Source organism: Phaenicophaeus curvirostris, chromosome Z (assembly GCF_032191515.1).
Source record: "Phaenicophaeus curvirostris isolate KB17595 chromosome Z, BPBGC_Pcur_1.0, whole genome shotgun sequence".
Taxonomy (NCBI): Eukaryota; Metazoa; Chordata; class Aves; order Cuculiformes; family Cuculidae; genus Phaenicophaeus; species Phaenicophaeus curvirostris.
The window spans coordinates 58,529,535-58,544,569 of NC_091431.1; the positions used below are offsets into that span (position 1 = coordinate 58,529,535).

Here is a 15,035-nt window from a genome sequence, read left to right on the forward strand (position 1 = left end):
CAAGGGAATAATTCTTTAATTGTCCCCAGTTCCTGTCAAGAAGTGTTGTATGAGAGAACAGGCTGAGTGAAGGACTGTTCTACTGTGGGACAAAACATTTCTGAGGCAAGTATTTCTTCTTGTTCTGTAAGTGAATACAGCCTCTTATTTAGAAAGCATATTCTAGCTTTCTCAAGAAATTATCAGGATAGCCTATTTGGTAAAAAACAGCAACGAAAACAAAGTGAAAGGAAAACCATTTACTATACAGAGATGATATGCTAGGAGTTTCATCACAGTGACGTGAAGAAAATCTGAAATATTTTTTTGTTGTACTCAAATCATATTTAATGTAAAATAAAAGCCAAGATGCCTTGGGAAGCATTAAGGGATAATATATTTTTTATCATATGGAAGGCTTACTGAAGGTACCTGTATCAAAGCAAAAATTAATCTATTCTCCTACATTTTGTTTGCTCCCAGGGGCTCAGACAGAAATTACTTGTAAATTATTTCAAAAGTCTTTCTTCATCCTGAATCTTTTTAATGCAGTTCTGGTCTTCTGGAGATAAAACTGATCATAAGATATGACATGGCACAACTTAGTTTACAGATACAGTGCCTTTGGATAAAGAACAGGTCAAACACCTATAATTGCCTATGACATATATTAATGCAGAAATAAAACCAGTCTGAAAATTTCTGAAGGCCATTACAACACAGCTTTAAAGCTGGAGTCGAACATATCGAAGTATTCTGCCTTCTCTGTTGATGTCCTGCAGCAGAAGGTTGCTCATATGTAAAGGATTATAAACCACATCCTCGTATTAAAACTAAAATTATCTCGACAAAAGTTTAAAAAAAGAGAAAAAAAATCCTATCTTACTTTGCAGTTACATTAAAATGCAGAATAAGGCCTACTTTTTCCTACTTTGCAGTTACATTAAAATGTAGAATAAGGCCTACTTTTTCCATTTTTCCTTTTCCCTTTTCCACTTCTCTGTTGTACACTTTCCCTTTACTTTTTTTATTCCTAATCTCAGGATATGCATCTTAACCATCAGTATAGTGGTGTGGATTTTCTGGAGAATGGGAAGAGGAAGGGAAGGAAATACTTCTGAAAAAAACTATACTGTAAACTTTGGTTTTTTTGCACTTGAATCCTTCGGCTTTCACTTTCAAATGTGCCAGGCATGGGACACTGAGGAATTTCTCCTCTAACTTGCTACAAATCTAATGACTGTGTTCATGAAGGGGGTAAGTGGAAAAAAAATCTCAGAAGCCTCTAATCAAAACATGGTTTTGAACAAGTCACACCCAAGCTGCTAAGGAGTTGTTCTGTAATCACCTCATTCCTTTCCTGTGCAAGAGGAAAACAATCTGAAGTCAGTGAAAGTCCACCAGTTTCTACATACTCAAAAATCCCCGGAAGAGCATCATTGAAAAATCTATTTAAATTGACAGAAAATAATTGTTCCTTTATTTCTATTCTGTGGTCCCATAGGGGAGGGGATAAATAAGTTTGCTTTGTCATTTCTGCTTTTCCCTTTTCAATAGTCATTTAAACACAGTTTCTGAGAAAAGAAACAGTGTGGGTGGAGGAGATGGTATCAACTCATTAGTAACTCTGGCTGTGACAGGGTTCCCAAGCAGGGGGCTTGGAGGAGAGGACAGGGACGGGATATGTTCTGGGGAAGAAGGTAGGTAAGAGGAACCAAAAAAATTCCACCTAGCTTTTGCCTTCCATTTCTAGTTTTTCAGCTTCTCTCCCCCTTGCCCCATTCTTATCTCCCTCTCAAATGTTTCTGCTCTTTAGCAGATATTAAAGCTGACATTCTTGAGTAAGCGTACGTGTAAGAAGAGGGGTAGCTGTGCCAAGTCATGGGTAGAATGGATTTTGTAGGTGGAGATTGCAGGCTGCTGGAGTGCAGGCCAGCAATGAACTTTTTGTGTGCGAGTCAAGACACACAGATGAGGCAGGACTCCAAACTCAAACATAATAAATGTGTGGCAATGTAAAAATTTACGAATTGCAGGGTGAGGAAGAGGGATTAGAGTGCAGTAGAGTTGATTGCACTGTCTACTATTCCCATGAAGCCCCTTGGGCAGAAGGTAGTGATGAATTCCATGAGACCATTGCCCTGTACTGGGAAGTTCACATTTAAGTATTTTCCCAAAATGGCACATTGGAGTAATCACTAGCTTAAGAGACCAAGAAGAATTTATTACTTTTTTTTTCTTTTCAGTTAAATTTCACAGAGTGTTTTTCCTTTTTCCTCGCAATATCCAGAAGAACAGCATGTTTAAAGTGACAGGACATGATTGTAAAGTTGACAGTTTATAACCAATAATTTTATCAGCCGGTGGTCAGTACAGCCAATAGAGAAGTTGAATGGTAACTCACAAACCCCAATCAACTTGGAAAATTACAGGAATACTCTCTGCAGACAGATGTATCCTTTACACCCTCTCACAGACTCCTTTGTGAAAGCAGGAGCTGAATGTTAGGAGCTAGCCTGAAGTAGCAAAATTGCTAAGCACTGGCCTGAAGCACACAAGATATCATGTGGAATCCCAGATAATCCTTGATTTTTGGTGGGCAGAGGGGCAGGGGCATGGAAAAGAGAGACTTGAAAAGAAGACCAGTTCTCTTTTGTTGATGTTAATAAAGCTTTCTGCATTGAAATGTATCACAGCGTCCATGTTTCCTCCTTCCCCAAGCTCTATCACAATTGCTATTTACATACTCTGTTCAGCAGACTGTGGAACATATGTCAAAGCCTTAGTTCGGATAATTGGTCGTAGCTCTGTTAATTCTGGTGGAACAGCACTGATTTATAGCAGCTGTGAATTTGGCTGACTCCACTTACTACATAAATGCAGCTTCTACTACTAATAAGGTGGCTTAACAGCAACTTATTAATTATGATTTGAAATATCTAAAAGCTGTATGCTCAAGCTCCACAGGACAAAATATTGAACGCTGTTCAAAAAGCTTATAATCAAAGGCTGTCTGAACCATGCATGTGCACCTTGGAGGGGCAGAAATGTCCTTTGTGCTATGAAGTATCAAAGAAGACAAGAAGAGGTTGTGGAGAGGAAGGAAGTGGGAAAGGACACTGTTCAAACACCCTCACTTAATGCACTTAACTTTTGTCTCTAGGTTAGGGAGTTGATTTCTCCAGACTGCCTGAGTGGTGGGGGAGGGAGAGCTCCTCTGACATTGCTACTTGGTGGCAGACACTGACTTAGTTGTGGTTTCAGCTACTTTGTTTTAGTACTCTACTGCCTTAAGTTCCTTTAATTGAAGAGCCCCATAGATAACACTCTCACCCCATTTCCTGTAAATCCTTTCTTTCCTCACAAATTAAACAACCATAAAACATCTACTGTATTACCTGTGTTTGCTGAGGACCTATATCCATGTTTTTCAATAGGCTGTTTAGGAAAGCCGTGACACTCTCCCACGGATAAATGCTGTTGGACCCATCGAGGACAATGACGATGTCCAATTGGGTTTTACACTCTGCAACACAAATTGCCACATAAGAATTGATACTAACAAGGATCAAATATACCTCCCAGCTCCAGTTACTTTTGTGATTAGTAAACAATGCATATCCTTCTGCAGTGGGAATTGACATGTTTGACGGCAACCGTCATTCATCAAGTTTTTTATTGTATTTTACATGTTTTGTGTTCCCTTTATCAGCAAAGCACTTTCTTGCAAGCAGAAAGTTAGGAATGGGATTAGAAGATCACATATCTGGAGTATTTACTAGTGACCCCTACTTTCTTCAATGTCAATCTCTTTCTCTTCATTTTTCCCAAAGGACCAGGTCTTTAAGATTTGTATTTATATTACTAAATTAGGTTTGTATGAGGTCTTATGTCATCATTATTTAAAAAGTCTTTTGGCCATAAGTAAAAGACATAAGCAACTATTTTTAGCAATTGTATTTGGACATTACATAGCACTCTAATAATTGTTTATACTGAGATAAATTCCAAAAGTAGCAAGAATTTAGGTTATATACGGACAAAGAAAACATTTACTTAACTTGGTAATGCTGGTAGCTAAATTAAGCAGTTCATACTTCTTGGTATGCCTACGTGTATACATTTGTCTTGTCTGGCACTTTGTATTTTCAGGCACACAAGAGAATTCTTGTAGTATGCATACCTTGCACAGATGGAGCAATCGCTTTGACAGTTTCAAAAGTAGAGCTGACATTAGAGCAAACTCCAGTTGTGTAATGCAGACGCCCACATTTATAAGCATAGAGTGGACCACATGCCTTTAAAAGATTAAAAAGGGTGAAATGTTGTTATGGTACCAGAGGAAAAAACAGACTTCATTTAAAATTGCCAAAAAATCCTTTCTTACCAGAAAGCCTCCTTTTGGGTTTGTCACTAGGGTTGTTCCAAGAGTCATGTTTTCTTTTACTTCTACAATGTTAGGAACTGAAGTAGCAGCTATAAATAGATTAAAATGTTAAGTATTTGGGAACATGAAAACAAAATGTTAAAGCATATATCCCCTAGCATGGGGCTTCCAGCTACTAAAATAAAACCTAGACTGACATTTGTTTCATCAAGTATTTTTGCACCCTTCCTCCCCCTTTTTCAGTTGCAACAATCAAGAAAAATTTCTGAGGCTGGCTTTTATCCCAGCAGATCTGTCTGGATTGCTGTCTCAAATAGTTTTCTTGAACCACAAAAAAAAAAAAGAAAAAAAAGTAAAAATAACTGCACAAAGAAAGCAACAGATTACTGTTCACACAGTTTTGTTAATTAGAAAGCAAACATTCATTCTATACATGTGTCTCTTTACACGTGCAAGAAAATTATTAATATTTACCTGTATTGTATTAAGATGCATCAGCCTAGTTCTGGCTAGTTATGTTCTCATCAAAAGCTTACTGATGGCATTAAGAAGGCATTTGTTAGCTATGGAAAGGGTAATCTATGAATCTACACTCAGTGACTTTTCTGGCTCTACGGCCAGGACTGTGCCAAGCACAGTCAATTAATGCCAGTCTTAATAAAGTTTTGATAACACATCCAAATGCCCATTCTAAAATTTTAACCATGTTTTCTAAAGGACAATGGTAAGCTCTAAAATAAAACTAATTTTGATGTTACAAACACAACTTCCTTCACATTTAACTCTGGAGTCCTAAGCAGATCTTTACTATAGAAACAATTATAATGCATATTTAATAGCTAAAAATCTCCTAAGATCTGACGTCTATTATTCCTCCATATAACACAGCTTAATCTTCTTCCATACCTGGTAAATTCATTTTTATGCAAGGTGATTGGCTGTTTCTTCCTACGGGGCATTTGTATACATCTCCTGTTCTTTTCTCAGGTTGGCCAACTAATGGTGAACCAATAAGTACCCTGCAAATGAAATAAGTTACCTGAAACTTCTTCTTTCTTAAAAGCCATGAAATATCTCCTTGATCTTTAACATATTTTAGAAGAAAATGTATGTTTAATGCTGAGAGGCTAAATGCCAAAGGAGAGGCTCACAAACACGCAGAAGAAGGATTCATTCTTAAGTAATGTTACCCAGCAGACACAGGTCATTGGAAGAACCATTCCAAACTTTGATGGGTGGTTACGAACCAGAGGACATTTAATGAGCACCCCAAGCACTGAGCAGCTTATGCTAAATGAAATAAAGGCACCTTAGCATAAGGCCTCACAGCTTTTGCACCAGAATTAAAGCTAACTTTGCAGAAGAAGCAGCTGCTGTAAATGACACACTGTCTTCAAGGTTTCTCTTTGCAACAATAGAGAGTTGTTCTACCTTATACTCCTCTCATTTCTCACGGGAAGCTTTCCTCGGTAGTCCTTGACTTGTTACTTTGTAGTCTATCAATTTGTAGACTGAAATGCTCACATAGCTATTTCTCATGAGAAAATAGAATAATGTATTGTAACCAATGATTACTTGTTACTAATGAGGAATAGTCAAATCGGCTCGTAAAACAATGGCTTGCTTTAGCAAGTAAGGTATAAAATGTGTTGTGAACTTCGATTAAATGGCTTCACTTGGATCATATTGATCACTGCGTGTTGTTCCATGTTTTCTTCCGTCAATAGGGCAGCGGTCATTGTAACAACGCCACTTTGATAAGCCCATGTTAACATAGACTGCAACGCAGCTTTTTCGTAGGTAATTACTCTCACTGAGAGCATATGTTGGAGGAGCTTCTGCGCAAATTCTATCCGAGTCTTATCCTCGGCAGAAAGCGCTGGCCCCATCTCCTCCCCGACCGCTCGACTTGGCCAGTGGCGAGTTTCCAAACTTCTAAGTTACGCAGCCCTGGAAAACATTTTTTTCCCGAGTGCCAAGGACAGCACTCACCTACGGTCGGCTTTTCTGTACCCTCTGCTCTGCGTCTTCAGTCATTCAAGGCAACTTCAGCAGGCCATCCGAGAGCCGCCCGTCCCTGTTCGGGTGCCAATTGACGGAAGAAAACATGGGACAACACGCAGTGATCAATATGATCCAAGTGAAGCCATTTAATCGAAGTTCACAACACATTTTATACCTTACTTGCTAAAGCAAGCCATTGTTTTACAAGCCGATTTGACGATTCTTCATTAGTAACAAGTAATCATTGGTTACAATACATTATTCTATTTTCTCATGAGAAATAGCTATGTGAGCATTTCAGTCTACAAATTGATAGACTACAAAGTAACAAGTCAAGGACTACCGAGGAAAGCTTCCCGTGAGAAATGAGAGGAGTATAAGGTAGAACAACTCTCTATTGTTGCAAAGAGAAACCTTGAAGACAGTGTGTCATTTACAGCAGCTGCTTCTTCTGCAAAGTTAGCTTTAATTCTGGTGCAAAAGCTGTGAGGCCTTATGCTAAGGTGCCTTTATTTCATTTAGCATAAGCTGCTCAGTGCTTGGGGTGCTCATCAAATGTTCTCTGGTTCGTAACCACCCATCAAAACTTTGATCATAAGTTAGTGAGTCCAGGCAGAAAATATTTGAATAGACTGACATAATAGGTAAAATGTAGCAATTGATTTGAAAAAAAAAAAAGACAGAAAGGAGAATTTAAACCCAATACAATATCCAGTTTCTAAAAAAATTAAAAAAGATATTGAGACAGCTAATTGTCATCCATTTAGATTTTATCAGTAATAATAAGTTAAATATTCCAAAGTAACATCAAATGTTCCAAGTATACACTGTATCTGACTGCTCTTTCAAGCTATATGCTATAATGTACGTATTTTTTACAGCATAACTTAGAAAAAGTCACCATAGCCTATTATGCATTCTTACCTTCCATTTAACTGCAGAGGACCTGAGTGTGTCTGACATCTCACAGAAGGTGATTAATGCTCAGCAGGATCATGGGCCCATGCTGTTCTTTTCTCAGAAAAAAGTGAGCCTTATGAACAGAGAGGTGTTCTAAAAGGCCATTCTGTCTTTTTGCATAGTGAATTTTTACAGGAAACCCCAATTTATTGAGAAACAACTGCAGTGAGGTTTACAGGACATCCGTTGCTGAAAAGTTCTATCTTTAGTATCTATGTAGTATTACAGCAGTTAACAAAACACCACAAGGCTGCTTGGTATATCTCTTTTAACTGCTGACTTACAGATTTCCTGCTCTGGATGTTGCTATACTGAAAACAGCTTGAAAGCTGGACAATCTAACAGCAGCTCTGGAGTTCAATTTCAGAGACATTCGAATCAACAAAACTAGTTTAGATTCCTGTCTTGCTCCCGTTACTGGAAAAGTTGCCATTCCCCGGTCATTATTTCTTGCTTTTGAAAGGTTGCAGGACATTTTATAACAAAGTAGCTTACTTTGCAAAATCCTAGCTCCTAGAATGGATACAATTTCCTGAAGGTCCAAACCAGGTCAAAGGTCATTATTATTTTCCCATGACCCTCAAGCAAATGCATATTTAAACATCCTACAAAGCAGGCTCTGCAATTTCATTTCTGTGAACATCCTCTATGGCTAATGGTGACCACTGTGTTGTTGTGGTGGACAGATTCTTGGAGTCAGATAGTCCCAGCACCTGTGGAGGGTATTGCTCTGACAGTCTGACCTGGCTGTCATGTAGTCACGTCTGTCATCCCAGACTACTTGTGCGAGTCCCTTGGTTTATCAAGAATTTCGTATCACGGGCAAAGCTCTAGGAAAACCAGAACAATCTGCAAAGAATGATGGAGATCTCAGGATCCGCAAACCTTTTATCATTCAATTGTTATTTCCATCCTCAGCCCAGTGGTTTGCCTTGTGAGTTTGCTCTTACAAGGGAAAAACATAAGCAGGTGTATTTCAAGAGTGAGAAGTAATGATGCCAGCAAGTATGCCAAAATACAACTTCTAATTCAGAAGAACAAAAAGAAGGAAAAGAGAGGTGAAGAAAGAGGCTCCAGGTCCCAAATGCAAATATATTACTGACTGCAAGACATAATTAACTCTCCAAAAAGGAAGGCAGAATGCTATATTAATAAACATTTTGACAGAGGAATCTTCCCATTAGCTAAAAAACTCAGTTCAGACAACCTCTGGCAGAAAATGTTAGAAAAAAATACTTAATATAGATGAATTACGTTAAACAGGAGACGTTTTGCTGTCAATATATTAAAGCAAGGAAAACATAAATTATTTTATTCAGCAAATGGAAAAGAGATGGCTCAAGCATAGCACAACACTCATTTATATTTATGTAGATATAAATTTGGACCTTTCAGTCTCCCAGTCTTTCCAGGTTTCCTTAGGATTGTGCATTATTTTAAGAAATACAACTGACAATCAGAGTTTTAGATATGGGATGTACTTGGAAATAATAGTATAGCACTTCAGTCACTGAATACCTGATAATTTGGAGTCTCCATTTAAAGAATGAAAAACAGCTTACCATTTCCCATCCTCATTTTCGTACTGTTGGACTGTGTAGCCAAACATGTCTTCCATAGGCCCACTGAAGGTCATCGCATTTTTGACATCAACATTGGAAGAGCCGATGAGGTGAAAGAGAGCTTTTAAAAAAAAAAAAAGTGTAGCAAAACATAGAAACCCAAGACTTAAGAAATCAAGGTTCTGTTATGACTTAACTGAGGGTACGAAATAGGAGTAGAAAGTGGCATTTTGGGCATATTTAGCACAGCTGGTAAGAGATTAAAGCACATTTCCTCACATACGCAGCTAAATTCAGAGACATCAGCAACTGGACTTCCACGATCTGCTTTATTAAGTCCATCAGTCATTTGTAAATCGCAAGTCAGATAACATTAGGTAAAATATTATTAACTTTAATACTAAATAAAACAACTTCTTAGTTATTTTTTTTTCCTTTAAGTGTCATAGATTTCTAATGTAAGAATTTTACACAAAATGTTCCTCATTCAAGGTAGTAGTTCTCAAATTTTCATAGATTTGAGAATAAGTTAATCTTCAACTGTTTGCAGAAGGGACACACAAAAGAATGAAAAAAACCAGCTTTCTCATGAATATAAATTTAACCTATTTTAGAGAAAAAAAGTACATATTTTTCTCTCAGTTATATTCTAGAGTACTTGTAAACCTTTCATATTTGGAGAAGAACAGAATAAATTTTTAACGCAACCAGATGCTGTGATCTCAAAAGTAGTAGTATGTGTCTCTTTGCAGAAATCCAGCATCTACCCATAGTCTGACTTAGGAAAAGTTGGACTATATTTTAGAACTATAATGATATCAGTCATGAGAGCAGATGTTTCTTCAGACTGATTTTATACACCCTAATGCTCACTGATCGTTATCAGGGAAAATATTGTAAAAATATGACTGTATTCAAAGTTTTAAAAAAAATGAAGTAAATAGGGTGAAAACCAGTTTGAAGTGATATCATAACCCACCATGAGGCTCATTAAGCCAAAATTACCGTTTATCTATAAAAATAAGGCTATTTATATTTTCTTTATTTTTTATTTCTTATAGTGATCTCTTTCATCTTTGTCCTGTTGAAGTAAATTTCAAAAGAAACCGCCAATTCTGTTGCTGCAGAACTGTAAATTTAATGCACAAGAATTAAAAATTAGTTGAATTAGTAGAAAATCAAGACTACTTAAAAACAAAATTAAAAGACAACTATCATCTTGTTTCAAAGAAGCATTTCACGATAATTTGCTGACCTTTGACAGCTACATAAAAATATCCAAATAAATAATACTTGCTCCATGTCAAACATCTAAATTATGTTGAGTTACTAAAATATATCTGTATTATTAACCATTGAGATAATTGTATTCGCATAGAAAGCTTGTTACTATAATTAAGCTCCCAGTGGTCAATGCTAATCTCTGTCTCTCTCTGCTAATCATTCCTGCTTAATGTGGTAAAATTATCACAAAAGGCTATTTATCACTTAGTAGGTATTTTCATTTTCACTGGACAGCAAAAAAAGGAAAAGTTCCCTTTGTGTTATTTTAGTCTGTCTTCCTCCAGTCATAGTCAGGAAATACAAAGCAGTGAACAAATTCAGTGTTTACTTCTGTTCTTCAGAGAAGACTCACTGCAAGCATTAAGAAAAAAGTCGTGGCTGATGGTCCAATAGGAAATAATTTTCCAGAAAATTAATCCGTGCATCTTTTGTCTTCATTAGATGCTTACGTTTAAAGAAATTCTGCTACACTTTTTCATGTACAATAGATATTTTCCTACCCTACTCTCACAAAATCACAGAATCATTAGGTTAGAAAAGACCTCCAGAACCATTGAGTCCAACCATTCCTATCAAACACTAAACCATGCCCCTCAGCACCTCATCCACCCATCTTTTAAATACCTCCAGGGATGGTGACTCAACCACCTCCCTGGGCAGCCTCTGCCAGTGCCCAATGACCCTTTCTGTGAAAAAATTTTTCTGATGTCCAGTCTGAACCTCCCCTGGCTCAGCTGGAGGCCATTCCCTCTTGTCCTGTCCCCTGTCACTTGGGAGAAGAGGCCAGCTCCCTCCTCTCTACAACCTCCTTTCAGGTAGTTGTAGAGAGCAATGAGGTCTCCCCTCAGCCTCCTCTTCTCCAGGCTAAACAACCCCAGCTCTCTCAGCCGCTCCTCATAAGGCCTGTTCTCCAGCCCCTTCACCAGCTTTGTTGCTCTTCTCTGGACTCGCTCCAGAGCCTCAACAACCTTCTTGTAGTGAGGGGCCCAGAACTGAACACAGGATTTGAGGTGCATCTAAGCACAATTAAAATCAAGAAAACTAACTTTTAAAATTCAGTCAATTTATCCCTGGTCCAAATTTTCTTTTGTTGAATTGCAGAGTAAAAATAATTGTTATTATTTTTGACACCATGTGTGGGATTCATCCTACTTCCTAGACAATGAAACAGTTCTAATGAGACAGCCTGCTAAACGTCTGAGTTCATTATGTAGTCAAAGAAGAAAGGTAGATGCAAAACCTATCCAAATCAGCTTTCCTTTTAAGGGTCTCCAGAAATATGTTTACTTTAGCCCCTGAATAAGATGGACAGAATTTACTTCTAGGGATCTTCAGAGGCATCTAAAACATATTATGATATGCAACACTGAAGGTTACAGATTCCAGCTCATCGCTTCCAATTTACTTTCTCCTAAAGCTATCAAAGGTTACATGTGCCCTCTATGCTCTGAACACTCCATCATCACTCCATCATTTGCCGACACAATAACGTAGTATTGACAACTCCTGTGATTTTTACTGTGTATTAACTATACAAAATGGTCTTGAAGCTTCCTGAATCTATTACAAGATATACTCAATTGTCATAACTTTAAAGAATACACTGCTAATCCTCATATCTGTAACAGAAATCTTGAAAACATGAAATGCTACAAGAAGCAAACTAGAAGACAAAAAATGCCAGTTATCTGCTACTAACCCGCAAACTCTTGTGCTTCTGACTAGAACCAGCAATAATAACAAGTGTTATTCAATAAAATAAAGCTAAAGAAATCAAAAGAATCTAGATAGGCCAGCCTGGTCAGAAATAAAAAGGAAGTAACTCCACACAGCAAGGAATAGATCCATAGACCTTGTCAACAAAGTATGTTTTGGACGTTATGTATTTCATGTCTAAAACTGCAGGTTACAAACCATATGAAACACATCTGGTTCAGGAAATCCCCTCAGCTGGAAATATTCATAAACTGGAAAAGAAATATTATATATGCTTACTCAGTTATTTTTTGTCTCTCGTTGTCAGTTACAGGTACTCAAGCAGACAGGTTACTGGACAAAATATGATCTTGATTTGCTTAACTATGGATATTGTTTTGCCATCTCATCATCCCATTCTATCTTACCCAGAAATTAGATGCTTTGAAGTTTGACTTAATGCACAAACTGTATTTTTAATATACAAATATATTACATGACGCTCTGTGGCTTCCATGTGCTGCAGAACGTCATGAGCATTTTTTGAATAAAACTAAGGGTTATGATAGGCAGTGTAAGATTAACTTATAAATAATTAGTAGATTTAAAGATTTCTTATTACATTTTCCACAGATTCTGTAACAGGAAACCTCAGTAGTGAAAGACAAGTCCAAAAACACAGATAGCAAGTGGAAAAGTGAAATTTATGGTGAACCAGATTACACTGCTAATTACAAAAACCTCCTGAGGTAGGCTTTCATGTTTTGTTTCATTTTTCACTACAAAGAAAATTATACACATGAGCTGATGATTCAGAAAATTTTAAAATATTACTGATTGTGACTGTGAAATTGATACTTTATATTAATAAAAATATCTAGCTTGCTTTCTTCCAAATGCCCAGTTTCTAAGATGCACACATTTTCATCCGTTTGTAGGAAACTTGAGTATACAAATTTAAAAGACTATTGGCAGAAGCAGTGGAAAAAGAAAAGCTATAGGGAAGTTGGAGAGGATTCTTTTGAGAGTTAGGATTAAGGTGAAACCTCCCATTTTTTTGTAAGGTACATAATATTTGACTATATTCTTAACCACAATTAATGTAGGTAAATTAAGATTTTGAATTATTTCATGTTGTGTTAACAGAATGACTAAAAATACATATAAAAATACAGAATATAAATGTTTATCAAAGGGTAAAAGTGAAGTTCCAGCTTTTAACTCCATGTTCTACAAGAAATGAGGCACTGTAGAAAACCTGGGACCGTGTCCCTTTCACTACTGATTTAAACTGAGAACACTAGCTGACGATTGCAGCATTCTTTGCTGAGTACAGTTTGTACCTATATGTGAAAGGTTAACACTTGATCACCAAGACAACAACCCAAATATTATTTCTATAACAAACCTAGAGTAGTAGCTCATACTCGTCCAGTAGCCACTAATAAATTTTTTTTCTGTTTTATTTAATGAGATCTTTTAACCAAACGTTCGTGTTGTCTGCCTGGTTATTCTGCCTCTAAACCATGCAAAACTAGATTTTCCTGGCACTCGTCCATGTGCATATTGCCTGGCCACGCTATCCTTTGCAAACATTGAACTACATTATAGGAACCCTTAGAGCAGATGGATATAAACATAACCCAAACTGTAGAACAAAGTCTAACACCTGGCTTCTTACTGCTGAAAGATAGATCACCGCAAACCACCCGCAATGTCATCACAAAGACCGATTTAGCCAAGAGGAGAGACTAAATTCAGTTAGGATATTTTATCTGTGTATTGCATGTAGCAAATAACAATTGCATCTTCTGTAAACTGGTGGTTATTCTGAGAAATACACATATTTTTTTGCAAAAACAGGAAAAGACATTGCATTGCACTTTGCACTGAAAAGAGCTCACACATTGGTCACACACTACTTCTCCCCACCAGGATGTTGTCAATGTGCTATTTATGTTCTATTTCACACCTATTGCTATAATATTTCAGGTGTCCTTGTCAATTCCTGTATATTTTGCAAGAAGAGACTGAAAAAACCCCAAGTCTCTGTGTAATCAAACAGGACAACAAACCAAGTAGAAATGCCTTGCACAAGCATGCACAACTGGAAAACATTGGGAAGCTCGAAAAAGGTTATTAGAGGAAAAACAACTCAGACTGCTTCCATGCTGGAAAATAAAAGACAACAGAGACATTTAAGACTAATACTAAAATAAAATTGAAATGTTTTATGGAGTTCTCATATACCTGAACCTCTTGCAAGAACAAACAAACAAACAAACCAACCAACCAACCCAATAATTAAATTGCTTTAATGTCCTGTGCAGTACCTATTACAAGAAATGGTCCTGTAAGGACATTTTAATGACCTAAAGAGAACACAGGAATGCAATACAGCAACACAGAACAGTGTACTTGATCCAAAGATACTGATACTAGGAAGGATGTACTAGTCTGTAAGGCAATAACTCACTGACTTTAAACATATTTTAAACAGATATTACAAAATACTACCCACCTCTGTTGAGACCTTAGAAAACTTATGAAGCAAATAGCATAAAAGAAGTAACTGGGATGGTAGTGACAGTTACTCAGTGAGGGAAACAGGACTGGGAGCATTGGGTCGGCCTCCACAAAAGCTTATTTTCAAAATCGTGGCAAACAGTATTACTCTACAAACAGGAAACTTACTTGAGGAAATTGATACCACTGTGTGTTGGCATTTGTTGCTGCTCTCGGCCAACTGAAATCAAGCCAGTAGCAGAGAACAAGCTTTGTCCTTCAGTTAAGTGCAGCACCAAGCACCAGCAAATAAAACCTCCTGAAAGCTGGATCCTTTAGCTGCATCAACGCAACATCATAGTTTTGGGTTTAGGACTGAACTGCATATGGCTAGTAGTGAAGGAAGATTAAACATAACCAGGTTGGAAGAGACCCACCGGATCATCGAGTCCAACATGTATCTGCTTGCAAAGAGACACCCATAAAACTGCTATCTGTGAAATCATGGATCAAACATGTGAAAGTGGATTGTTTGCTGGATCAGAAAATGGGATAATCTTCACATTTTATTTTTTGCTTCATTTGTGAAAATGTCACTGCAGGACTATATAGTCTTGTCTTCTGAAAAAAAGATCTAGTCACAGACAGCCAAGTGGAAG

At 37.2% G+C, this 15,035-nt stretch overlaps 1 protein-coding gene across 1 annotated transcript in view; it reads right to left on the minus strand.

Annotated features, from left to right (window-relative positions):
* ITGA1 (integrin subunit alpha 1) overlaps positions 1–15,035 on the minus strand; it is an 80,199-nt gene that overhangs the window by 41,753 nt on the left and 23,411 nt on the right. Inside the window, exons 2-6 of the mRNA XM_069880497.1 lie at positions 8,893–9,013; positions 5,273–5,385; positions 4,367–4,455; positions 4,163–4,277; positions 3,378–3,505 (exon numbers count right to left, since the gene is read on the minus strand). Of these exons, the coding sequence (XP_069736598.1) occupies positions 3,378–3,505; positions 4,163–4,277; positions 4,367–4,455; positions 5,273–5,385; positions 8,893–9,013 (566 nt within the window). The remainder of the gene's footprint in view (positions 1–3,377; positions 3,506–4,162; positions 4,278–4,366; positions 4,456–5,272; positions 5,386–8,892; positions 9,014–15,035) is intronic.